The sequence below is a fragment of the Ictalurus punctatus genome, chromosome 1 (genome assembly GCF_001660625.3).
Source record: "Ictalurus punctatus breed USDA103 chromosome 1, Coco_2.0, whole genome shotgun sequence".
Lineage (NCBI taxonomy): Eukaryota > Metazoa > Chordata > Actinopteri > Siluriformes > Ictaluridae > Ictalurus > Ictalurus punctatus.
In genome coordinates this window covers 12094937-12107412 of record NC_030416.2, presented here as the reverse complement: position 1 = coordinate 12107412, position 12476 = coordinate 12094937, and the positions used below count along the sequence as shown (strand labels likewise).

The 12476-nt window shown below is 41.9% G+C and overlaps 1 protein-coding gene across 2 annotated transcripts in view; it reads left to right on the top strand.

Moving 5' to 3' along the window:
- Positions 1–12476, top strand: part of cacng7b (calcium channel, voltage-dependent, gamma subunit 7b) — a 32289-nt gene that overhangs the window by 8757 nt on the left and 11056 nt on the right. For both annotated transcript variants that reach the window (XM_017459509.3, XM_017459450.3), the window contains exons 2-4: positions 1444–1639; positions 3703–3789; positions 3867–4007. In XM_017459509.3, coding sequence (XP_017314998.1) covers positions 1444–1639; positions 3703–3789; positions 3867–4007 — 424 coding nt within the window. The remainder of the gene's footprint in view (positions 1–1443; positions 1640–3702; positions 3790–3866; positions 4008–12476) is intronic.

Genomic DNA, 12476 nt, shown 5'->3' with positions numbered 1-12476 from the left:
ATCTGCATCATCTGTCTCTTTCATTGTTTGTATCCATGCTGTCACTCCATCACTCTCTAACTTACCCCTCCCTTTGTCTCCTTTTTTTGTTCCTTTTGCTATATCTTTTCTCTCTCTCTCTCTCTCTCTCTCTCTCTCTCTCTCTCTCTCCCTGTGGTATGTTGGTCTTGTCTCTCGGGGTGCTACTCTGAGTCACCAGCTCTGGAAGACAGACAGGAGATAACAGTCTGAAAACATTCCTATGCAGATTCATACACAAAAACATATACAGAAACACATACACAGAATCTGTGCCTCTTAATCTCTGTCTATAATAGGGCATTTATATCTTAGGCACTCTCTCACAGTCGTCATATATCTTTATGATACTAATCATTTATACTCCATGTTCAAGCCATCACATACTGTATAATAGGGACAGATAACGGCACAATAGTCATTAATTAAGCATTGATCAACTGTTTTGCTGGAATGAGGGAGTGAAAACAGCATGCGGGGTCAGTGATAGAGAAGAGATCTGATAGAATACGAATGGACAGATGCTCGCAGTGCAGTTCTCACATTTACTCTCACTGCAGTTGCATACTCATGGACCATCAGTTACTTAGCTTTGTCTCTGTTTCCCCTATATATTTTCATCTTCTTTCTCTTCTCATGCACATAATGCAGTTTTCATGCTTTAAACAATTTTTCTAAATCATATGTGTGTCTGACATGCACTGCAGAAGATTGTCATGGTGCTATGAAAATGATGTGTGTGTGTGTGTGTGTATGAGCACGTAATTGCTGAATGGTAGCTTCTCATTGAAGCAGAGCTCTGTACCTCACTGCATGGCTATGACTCATACAGTAGCTCTGTGTGTGTTTGTGTGTGTGCGTGTGTATGCGTGTGTGTGTGCACGTGTCTCACTTTTTGCCTCAGTGACTATTGCCTTTGACTTTTTTTGTGACTGGCTGGTTAAAGAGAAAAATTGTTCTAGTGTCTTTTTGTCATTTCTTTTACTCCATGTGATCAGTGATATGACCTCAAACCTTTACAGAAAATTATTGAAAACAACAAATCAAAAATATTTGGTTATTATGAAAATTTCCTATAAAGTTCTTACAGATTTTATTTCCTTACGTTCTGCTGTCAATAACATTATATGTTTGGGGAAAAACTCCAGTGTCTGTGGTACTGAGTAGACCAGAGAAAAAATACTAATAATCAGGACAATGACAGTCATTTTGAATTCAGGTGTTCTACCTAGATATGTGCATGTCTTTTGGGTCATTGCTTTGGAAAGAACAGTAAAGAGAGTTTTGAAACTCAAAGCTCTTTCTGCCAAAATCACTATGTGACTATACCTTTAAAGCTTAAATAAAGTTATATGCTCAATTTGCTTAAAATGAATACCTTTATTTCCCCTTTTTTAATTCCTCTGCATGTGCATGCATGTGTAGATGAGCTCATGCAGCAGCAGGGCTCTCACTCTGCTCTCCACCGTGTTTGGGGCGTGCGGACTGCTGTTGGTTGGGGTTGCCGTGGCAACCGATTATTGGCTGCTAATGGAGGAGGGCATCGTGCTGCAGCAGAACCAAACCATCGACGTCAAGATGGCATTGCACTCTGGCCTCTGGAGGGTGTGCTTCATAGCAGGTGCACACATACATCTTGATTTATCAAAATCCTATATTATGCATGCTAATTTCTGTGGGCTATGGGATGCATTGCATGCACCAAAAGTGGGTGTGCAAATAATAAGGCATTTTTGGGGGGTCTGGGTGAGAGCACTATGCTCTTTCTCCTCTCCTCTCAAAAAGTGTGACACCAACCAATTGTGGTCAACTGTGAGTGTAATGTATGTGGAAAACGGCAGTTAATGCTTTCCTCCAGGTCTTTTCAGCTGCTCTGAGATGTAACACGAGCAGCAGTTTGAAAAGAATCAGAGGCTGTCTTGTCACACATGAACAATGTATGTCCAGTACAATGCAAATTAAGAGCAGAAAACAGTATGAACTAAAAGTGTATGTTTTGTTCGTAGGGTATGTGTGAATCAAACCCTGTTCGCAGTCTATATTTAAAGATTGCTGGCAAAGGAGAAAGTGTTGTGGATATAAAACCAACTTTACCATGATGTTAATCAACATTTTAAGAAACATCAGTTTGATCTTTTTGATGTTTATATTTTTAGCATTTTGAGATACTCTTCTCAATTTTAAATCCGAGTAATGTAATTACCAACCTGACCTACTCAACTACACCATCTCCTCGACACACTGCATAAACACTAATTAATAATGTTAATGCAGTTCAAATAAGGTACGAGTCATACTGTGCAGCACTGGCCTGTCCCACAAATTTACAGGCACATCTGTAAGAAAAAATAACACAAGAGCAAAATACATCTCCCAATATCCACAGTTTTACCATTTCAGCCATGACAACTCTAGGAGTAAAACTGTGAGCTTTTATAGATGGGGATGGAGTGTAAATATGTTTGGTCTGATGGACTAGATAAGCTTCGCTGCTGCTGAGCGAGTACGAAGAGGTGCATTGATAGACATGGACAGACATAGAAAGAGGGGATGCATGCTGCTGTTGCAAGGGGTATGGAAGGAGGAGACCCACCCCCCGGTAGCAGATCTAGACGGTGGTGCTGGGGAGGAGGAGGGTAACATACGAAATTTAGTAGTGTGCGCAGACCGTAGGCGGCAAGATGGTTGGGATTATAAAGGGTTACATGGGTGGAGAAGCGTGGCTGATAGGCTCTTGCGCAGCGTCAAGGGAGCCAATCAGCGCCCAGAAAAAGTCTCATGGCTGAACTGGGCATTTCTTGCAACCCTAAATCAATACAACAGGACCAAACATTACAAATCATGAAAGGATGGCCGTTGGACAGAAGCTCATATGCCAGAGTCAGACCCGACCTGATACACAATCCAGTCCACTAGCAAGGCTCTGAAAAGATGGGGTAAAAGAACACAAAGAAATAATAAAACAGCAAAATTTAGTGCATAAAACCCCATAAGCTAGGCTTAAACCCTTAAAACAGTAGGTGGCATGAATGTGCAAACACTCTGAAGCAGAATGATTCTAACACATCAGTCAGAGATACAAGATGAATGTGCCATAGCTCACCCCATTAAGCTGAAGTCTATGGGAAAAAACACATTCACTAATGAGCACTTCCATTTACTGTAGATGGCTGTTCATATCCACATATCTTCACTCATCTCACCTGTTTCTAATGAGCTGCTAACAAACCTAGGGAGATTTACACCACCCAATTATCGATCCTTCATCCACCCCCTACTGGGGAAATCCATGCCCTTCACTAATGAGTGGTATGAATTTGTCTTCAACTGGTAGAATCAGTTTTCCGTAAATTTAATACTTTATATACTATATATTGCTTTTCAGTGACTTTCAGACTCAGTAAATAATATAGTATAAAATGAATCTATTTGCACTGACCTGCACTGTATTGAAGGTAGAAACATATTGTATTCATTATAGCAAAACTTATATTAGATATGTTTTTACACATGCAAACTGAATCCTGTTTGTTAATCAGGATTATACACATAGTGCTTGGCAGGATTTGTGTGTTCTATTTATGAAATGTTTAAATATTTTCCACATTTCACCATTTCCTCTGATCTTCTCTTTGTCTCCTTCTCATCAGCCACTTATCCTGTTGTGCTTTGTCTCCCTCTCAGGTTCAGAGAAAGGAAAATGTGTGGCCTCTGAGTATTTCACTGAGCCAGAGATAGAGATCACAACAGAAAACACGGCAAATATTCTCAGTGAGTAAATCGCGTTATTTGGAGATTTGGAGATTTCCTGATCAGACACACACCTGATTTCTTTGGTTCTTTCTCAGAAATGGTGCGGACAGCTACGCCTTTCCCCATGGTGTCTTTGCTCTTTGTGTTCACTGCCTTCATCCTTAGCAACGTGGGCCATATTCGCCCACAGCGCACCATCTTGGCATTTGTTTCCGGAATCTTCTTCATCCTGTCAGGTATTAATCACAGTTTCATTCATCTTTAACATCTGCTATAGTCTTAGCTTATTATATGACACTTGACACTCAACTTGGACCCTCATCTGACTCCAGCTTTATTTATAAAATTCTTAAGGTTAAGATACAAAATTACTAACAGTTATAGCCCCTTAAGTCACCTTTTTTTTAAGAAATAACTTTTTACTATTAGCTGTAGTGTCTGGGTAGCAAAGAACAGTGTTGTTTTTTTCAGTTGTTTTTATGAAAGTAATCCAGCACCATACAATGATGTGTGTGTATGCAGCTGCATCTGGTAAATTATATAAACAATTTGAAATGATGCATGTTTAATTCATGTTCTTTCTTATAGAGTATGTTTGATTAGTTCATATGTGAATTAATAAATTAATTAACAAATGTACTAACTTACTTAAGGCGGTCACAATCATGCATGAATTCATAAGACTCATTTCGTAGTTAAGGTTAGCTCTTAATTAATTCATGATTAGTACATGCCTTAACTCATCATTAGTTCAAATTTAAATAGGTATTAATTCAGCTATTAGTGCATGATTATTCATGTACTGTTTTTGAAAAATGTTACAGAAATGACATTGTATTAGGACAAGTGCATTAATATAAATGTGTGATTTGCCTTACAGACACAATACTGTTAGTGATAGAAAGTCAGTCAACACCTTCTGACCATTCAGAATTCAGCAAGACTGTGATCATTTTTGTAGAATAGCAAGCTTCTAAGTCAGAAGCAGATGAAATTCATACAATAATAAGTACAGTAAAAAAAAAAATAAAAAAATAAAAAAAAAGCAGTAATTAGACATGCACTAGCTGAGTGGGTGATGCACCTCTTTTAAATCTCCTCTTGCCCTCTCAACCTGTACAAGGAATATTGTTATAATGCGAACTGAAATACCTTATGAAATCATGTAGCAAAATCTAATTAAATATAGCTTTTACCTAAGTAGCAATTAAAATGCCCATTTAAAAACCTTGAACAATTTACTAATATTTTACTAATCAATAAAAACTGAAAAGTGAAAGCAAACCTGAAAAAACTCTAGCAGCAAACCAACATTTACATTTACATTTATTCATTTAGCAGACGCTTTTATCCAATGCGACTTACAAATGAGGAAATACAAGCAATGTGATATATCAAGTGGAAAACAATACAAGTAGTGCAACCATGCAAGATTTATATTTGAGTTCTAGAAAAGCAAAGTGTGCAGAGTAGTGGTGTAAGTGCCAGAGTAGGTTTCTTTTGTTTTTTTAGGATAATGTGGGGTTGGCATTTTAAGGGTTAGTTAGGTGTTCATGTAAGAGGTGGGTCTTTAGCTGTTTTTTGACATTAGTGACAGTTTTTTGAAGTTAGTTCTGCTGTCTGGATTGAGGTTGGAAATTCATTCCACCACTGAGGAACAGTTAGTGTGAAGGTTCTGGATAGGGACCTTGAGCCACGTTGAGTAGGCACTACTAAATGTTGGTCATTAATTGATCGAAAATTGCGTGAGGGAAAGTAAGCCTTCAGGAGAGTGTTGAGGTAGGGCGGTATTGCAGACAAGGTCTTGTACGTGAGCATTAAGGCCTTGAATTTGATGCGGGCGGCTACAGGAAGCCAGTGGAGGGAGATGAAGAGGGGTGTGACATGGTCCTTTTATTCTGGTTGAAGACGAGACATGCTGCTGCATCTTGAATCATCTAAAGGGGTTTGATAGAGCTGGCTGGGAGGCCAGAGAGTAGTAGTTGCAGTAGTCCAGTTTTGATATGACAAGTGCCTAGACTAATAGTTGTTTAGCCTGTTCATTGAGATACGGTCTGGATTTCCTTGATGTTGTACAGAATGAACCTACAGGACCGTGCATTTTTTGATATGTGGTCTGTAAAGGTCATTATCAAAAATCACCCCAAGGTTCCTGGCTGTCCTAGTTGGCTTGAGTGTGGTTGAGCCGAGCTATTAACTGAGGTTGTGGTTGATTGAGGGGCAGGCTGGGATGACGAGAAGCTCAGATTTGGCCAAGTTGAGCTTAAGGTGGTGTTCCCTCATCCAGTCAGAAATGTTAGACTGGCAGGCAGAGATTCGTGCAAAGACAGATGGATCATCAGGCTGGAAGTACAAATAGAGCTGGGTGTCATCAGCATAGCAATGATATGAGAAGCTATGAGACTCAATCACCTGCCCTAGAGACCCAGAACTGAGCCCTGGGGACTTGCTGAGTTTCAGAAATACCTCCCCTCCCCAATACCTTGAAGGAGCTGCCTGAGAGATAGGATTCCACCCAGCGCAGAGCCGTTCTGGTGATGCCTAGGCTGGAGATTTGGCAGGAGGGTCTGATGATTCACAGTGTCAAAAGTAGAAAGTAGAGCAGTCTCCATGGAGTGACTGCTTTTGAAGCCTGATTGCTTGGTGTCCAGGAGGTTGTTCTTTGTGAGAAAAATGGAGAGTTGATTAAAAACAGTTCTTTCAAGGATTTTCAAAAGAAAAGGGAGGAGGGAAACAGGTCTGTAGTTGTCAACTGCAGCAGGGTTAAGTGACATTTTTTTAAGCAGTGGGGTAACCCGGGCCTGCTTAAATGAGGTAGGGTATGTGCCAGTAGTGAGGGATGTGTTCAAGATGTGTGTGAGTGCAGGTAATAGTGTGGTAAAGATGGACTGAAAAAGGTGAGAAGGTATAGGGTCAAGAGGACAGGTTGTGGGGTGGCTAGAGAGGAGGAGTTTTGAGACATCAGTCTCTGAGAGAGGAGAGAAGGAGACCAGTTGAGAGTTACATGGAGGTGGAGTGTGTCTTTGTGTGTCTGGGGTTGAGAATTGGTTCCTGATTGATGTAACCTTGTTAGAAAAAAAAGTGGCAAAGTCATCTGCAGTGAGAGAGGTCGGGGAAGGGGGAGGAGGGGGACAGAGAAGAGAAGAAAAGGTTTTGAATAGAGTATGGGTGTCAGGAGAGCTGCCAATCTTCGCTTGGTAATATGTGACTTGAGTAGTGGAGATGGGAAAATGATGGGAAAAAGAGGAAATAAGTGTTTGGTAATTGGTTAGGTCATTCGGATCATTAGATGTATGTCATTTACTTTCAGCTGCTCTTAGTTTGGCCTGGTTTTTATGCAGAGCTTCTGAGAGCCAAGGGCTAGGGAGTGATGTGTGAGCTGGTCTGGAGGTTAGGGGGAAGATGCTGTCAAGAGAAGATGTTAGAGTGGAACATAGGATGTCAGTTACTGTGTTTAAGTCAGTGAGGAGAGGTGGCTATCGGAGGAAAGTGAGTTTGTGACAATGGAGGAGAAGTGTGAGGGGGAAAGAGAGCGAAGATTGCAATGAAAGGAGATAGAAGGTGGAGACAGTGAGGGGGTGAGGGTAGAGAAATAGAAAACTGGATAAAGAAATGGTCAGAGGTATGGAGAGGAGTAATAAGAATATTTTGTGTGATACAGTTAAGTGTGAGGATGAGGTTGAGCTGTTTGCCAGCTTTGTGAGTTGCTGGTGTGGCGAACTGCTTGAGGTCAAATGTGGGAAGGAGTGCAAGAAAATCAGCTGCATGCAACTTGTCTAGCTGAATGTTGAAGTCACTGAGAACCACGAGAGGAGTTCCGTCATCCGGGATGGTTGACAGTAGCAAGTCAAACTCTTTGTTGAACTGCCCTAGTTCCCCAGCCTTGTTGACGGCAGATTGGCAATTCCAAAGTCCAATTGAGAACGAGAAGGAATCTGCAGAGGCCACATGTAGAGAACGTAGGTTGTCCAAGTTGTGTACTTTCTGGGAGTGTGCTGTGGTATGCGACTGTGGTAAATAACAGGGATAAACTGATGACACATGTTAGTGTGTAAACAGGTAAACAGCTAGAGGAAGAGAGGAGAAAAAGTGTACTTAGCAACGTGAGTGTTGTGTTGTTGGTGTCCTTGCTCGGTGGACTTGTGCAGGTAGACTCGCAGGTCTTTACACGAGCTCGGTCTTCACACGATAAGGGCTGACGCTTCCGCTGATGCTCATACACTATATGGCCAAATGTATGTGGACACCTGACCATCACACCTACAGTATCTCACAAAAGTGAGTACACCCCTCACATTTTTGTAAATATTTGATTATATAGTTTAATGTGACAACGCTGAAGAAATTACACTTTGCTACAATGTAGAGTAGTGAGTATACAGCTTGTATAACAGTGTACATTTACTGTTACCTCAAAATAACTCAACACACAGCCATTAATGTCTAAACCGCTGGCAACAAAAGTGAGTACATCCCTAAGTGAAAATGTCCAAATTGGGCCCAATTAGTCATTTTCCCTCCCCAGTGTCATGTGACTTGTTAGTGTTACAAGGTCTCAGGTGTGAATGGGGAGCAGGTGAGTTAAATTTGGTGTCATCGCTCTCACACTCCCTCATACTGGTCACTGGAACTTCAACATGGCACCTCATGGCAAAGAACTCTCTGAGGATCTGAAAAAAAGAATAGTTGCTCTACATAAAGATGGCCTACGCTATAAGAATATTGCCAAGACCCTGACACTGAGCTGCAGCACGGTGGCCAAGACCATGCAGCGGTTTAACAGGACAGGTTCCACTCAGAACAGGCCTCGCCATGGTCGACCAAGAAGTTGAGTGCACATGCTCAGCGTCATATCCAGAGGTTGTCTTTGGGAAATAGACATATGAGTGCTGCCAGCATTGCTGCAGAAGTTGAAGGGGTGGGGGGTCAGCCTGTCAGTGCTCAGACCATACGCCGCACACTGCATCAAATTGGTCTGCATGGCTGTCGTCCCAGAAGGAAGCCTCTTCTAAAGATGATGCACAAGAAAGCCCGCAAACAGTTTGCTGAAGACAAGCAGACTAAGGACATGGATTACTGGAACCATGTCCTGTGGTCTGATGAGACCAAAATAAACTTATTTGGTTCAGATAGTGTCAAGCTTGTGTGGCGGCAACCAGGTGAGGAGTACAAAGACAAGTGTATCTTGCCTACAGTCAAGCAAGTTGGTGGTAGTGTCATGGTCTGGGGCTGCATGAGTGCTGCCGGCACTGGGGAGCTACAGTTCATTGAGGGAACCATGAATGCCAACATGTACTGTGACATACTGAAGCAGAGCATGATCAGTATGCAGTATACTAACATGATAATGACCCCAAACACACCTCCAAGATGACCACTGCCTTGCGAAAGAAGCTGAGGGTGAAGGTGATGGACTGGCCAAGCATGTCTCCAGACCTAAATCCTATTGAGCATCTGTGGGGAATCCTCAAACGGAAGGTGGAGGAGCATAAGGTCTCTAACATCCACCAGCTCCATGATGTCATCATGGAAGAGTGGAAGAGGACTCCAGTGGCAATCTGTGAAGCTCTGGTGAACTCCATTCCCAAGAGGCTTAAGGCGGTGCTGGAAAATAATGGTGACAACACAAAATATTGACACTTTGGGCCCAATTTGTACATTTTCACTTAGGGGTGTACTCACTTAAGTTGCCAGCGGTTTAGACATTAATGGCTGTCGGTTGAGTTACTTTAAGGGGACGGCAAATTTACACTGTTACACAAGCTGTACACTCACTACTTTACATTGTAGCAAAGTGTCATTTCTTCAGTGTTGTCACATAAAAGGATATAATCAAATATTTACAAAAATGTGAGGGGTGTACTCACTTTTGTGAGATACTGTATAGTGTATCAGCATAGTGCTGACAGATTTTCCTTTTGTGTGCAGTAACCAGAATCCTGCAGATTTAATTTCACTCAATTTGGCATCCTATCCAGCCATTATTAAAGAACTGTTGATGACTGGAGGGTTTTCTTTGTCTGTATCTTTGAGTGCGATCTTAGAGGGATGTGCTTTTCTGTAATTTGTTACTGTGTCAGGTGACGTTTCAGATGAAATTTACCACATTATGAGACAAGTTACAGTTCTTTACAGTATATGTCCACATTTCAATATATGATTGCCCAAAATTTCATCTAATAACATACCCACAGACATTCACACATGTGATCATAGGTGGTAAATGAGCCATGATCTCTACCTATGCTTACTGCCAGAAAATGGACCTTAAGGTTTACTAATGGAATTTTCATAAACAAAGATCGATGTATAAAGAATAAAGTCTCTCTATGTAATGCTATATTTTCAGTTCTAAATGGAGTGTAGCCATACCATCTGCATTTGATTAGAGTTGTCTTGATCCATTTTAAACCCCTTGTCTTATCATTAAGGTTCTCCATCTGCTTTTGTTTATTACTGTCTGGCACTCACACATTGGGCACTGCTGGAATTACTCTACTTTGCTAATGATGCCTTCTCTAATCTCTTAAAGCTCATGTTGTATGGGTAGTGTAATGATTTACAGTGCATATGAGGTAAATCAAACATGAAAATGTTCCTGAGAAGGGAACTAGACATTCTATGAGCTTCATGCTGTGGGAAGCGCCCTCACGCGTGACCGGTATCTGAAGTCTGTGTGAAATCGCGCCTATTTAAAGGCCTGCCACGGTCAGGTACGTGGCATTTTGAGTGTTGCGTGATTATAAAATGGCAGCTGTAAACCACGTTATCAGGCTCTATTATCTGAAGCGAAGACACAATTCACAGGCATGCCCCAGTATGACAAAGCTATACAATGTCTTGATCCCTTCTCAGAGAACAGGTTTACATGCATAGCCCAGACTTTCCCTTTCAAATGGACCTCAACGTTGCGCAAGCTTTACACTGTGGGAACGAGAATAACCACTTCATGGGAGGAAATCCATGTCCAGACTGTAATATCGAATGAATATGTGTGGCGTAGACCACCTCGCTGCAACACACACATCCTGTAAGGGTATCTCTTTGGATAAACCCTTTGAGGAGGCAGCCCCCCTAGTGGAATGAGCCCTTATGCCCAGAGGCGTAGTGAGACTGCGCACCTCATAAATGAAAGAGATTGCTTCCACTATCCAATTAGAGAGGCGCTGCTTTGATACAGTTTACTTTTACTGTCTCCGCCAAAGCAGACCAGCAAGAGCACTTACTGGACACAGTAGGTCCAATTTCACTTGTTGAGGAACAGAGGAGGGCAGAAAGCCTGCGATAATACTGGCTGGGCAGCAGACATAGGCATTTTAGGAATATAATCTGGCCTAGGATATAGGAAGGCCTTGGTTAATCCAAGGGCAAAGTCAAGGCAGGAAGAGGCAACAGAGAGAGCTAGTAGATTTCCTACTTACTTGAGAGATGTCAGGTCCAGCAGAAGAGCTAGCTTTAGAGTCAGAAGCTTCTCGGAAGCTGACTCTAAGGGCTCAAATGGGGCACCTGACAGACCTTCCAGGACCACAGAAAGGTCTCAGGAAGGTATCTGTGGTCCGCAGATGGGCCTCAGCCACCTGACACCACACATAAGCCTCGAAGTTAGAGGATGTTGCCCCAGAGAGGCTCCATCAATAGGGGTGTGGCTGGCCAAAATGGTGACCACGTAGACCCTAATTGTAGAAGGAGCCAACCCTGCTGAGAAATGTCCCTGTACAGGACTGTAGCTATTGCGCAGTTTACTGGGTCTAACTGACGTTCCTCACACTATTAGACAAAAAGTCGCCACTTGAGTGTATACAGTTTTCTTGTGGATAGTGCTATAGCATTCAACATGTGCAGCTTTTCCACCGCAGGAACTTTCCCCAGGAACTAGGGACTTTTGAAGGTACTAGGTGTGTTTCCATCGCCGTGACCAGGGTCTAAATTAAGTTCCGGGTAAAATATTTAGACCGCGCAAAGACTCTACTTGGGAGGTGGTACTTTTTCAAAAGCCAGGAACTTTGGGGAGTGGGATTTAGGCGCTTAACATGCTGATTGAGTACTGTAGACGCAGCATTTTTTTTCAACCACCATTTTTAAAAATCTGTTGCGGTGCGTACCGTAACAGTTGTTTATTGCAATTTCAACCAATACAATGGAGTTTCTTAAAAAATATGACCGTTGGACCCACGATGAGGACAAAATACAGTGGGAACTGGATATGTTGGTTAAGCGTGCTGGGCATTGTTCACACAGGAAAACAGGGCAGAGAGAAGCTTGTGCATGCATGTTCATCTCAGTCATCTCAGCAATAGCTGATAAAATCCATTTGCTTACTTTAAGTCTAGCATTACGAGCATTCTGAATTCTTTACTTCGACTGCTCATCTCTTTTCTAGCATTTTCTCAATTACCTCTTTAGCAAAGCAATACATCACAATCAACAGCAGCACAGAATGAATCTCCTCCTTGCTTGTTGTTGCTGCAGTGTCATTATCAGATTTCAGAAAATAGACTGTCCATTTTTAAAACACTCACTTTTATCCAAAGATTTTTTAAAATATGTTATTCTGTCACTGGGAATCAAACCCAGGCTGCAGCAGTGAGAGCACCAAATCCTTACCACTAGACCACCAGGTTGGTTGCAACACATTCATTTGTTACTGTTCAAAAGTTCCAATCAGAGCCTGCTACATGTAGCGGAGCAAACATTTTACATTATTA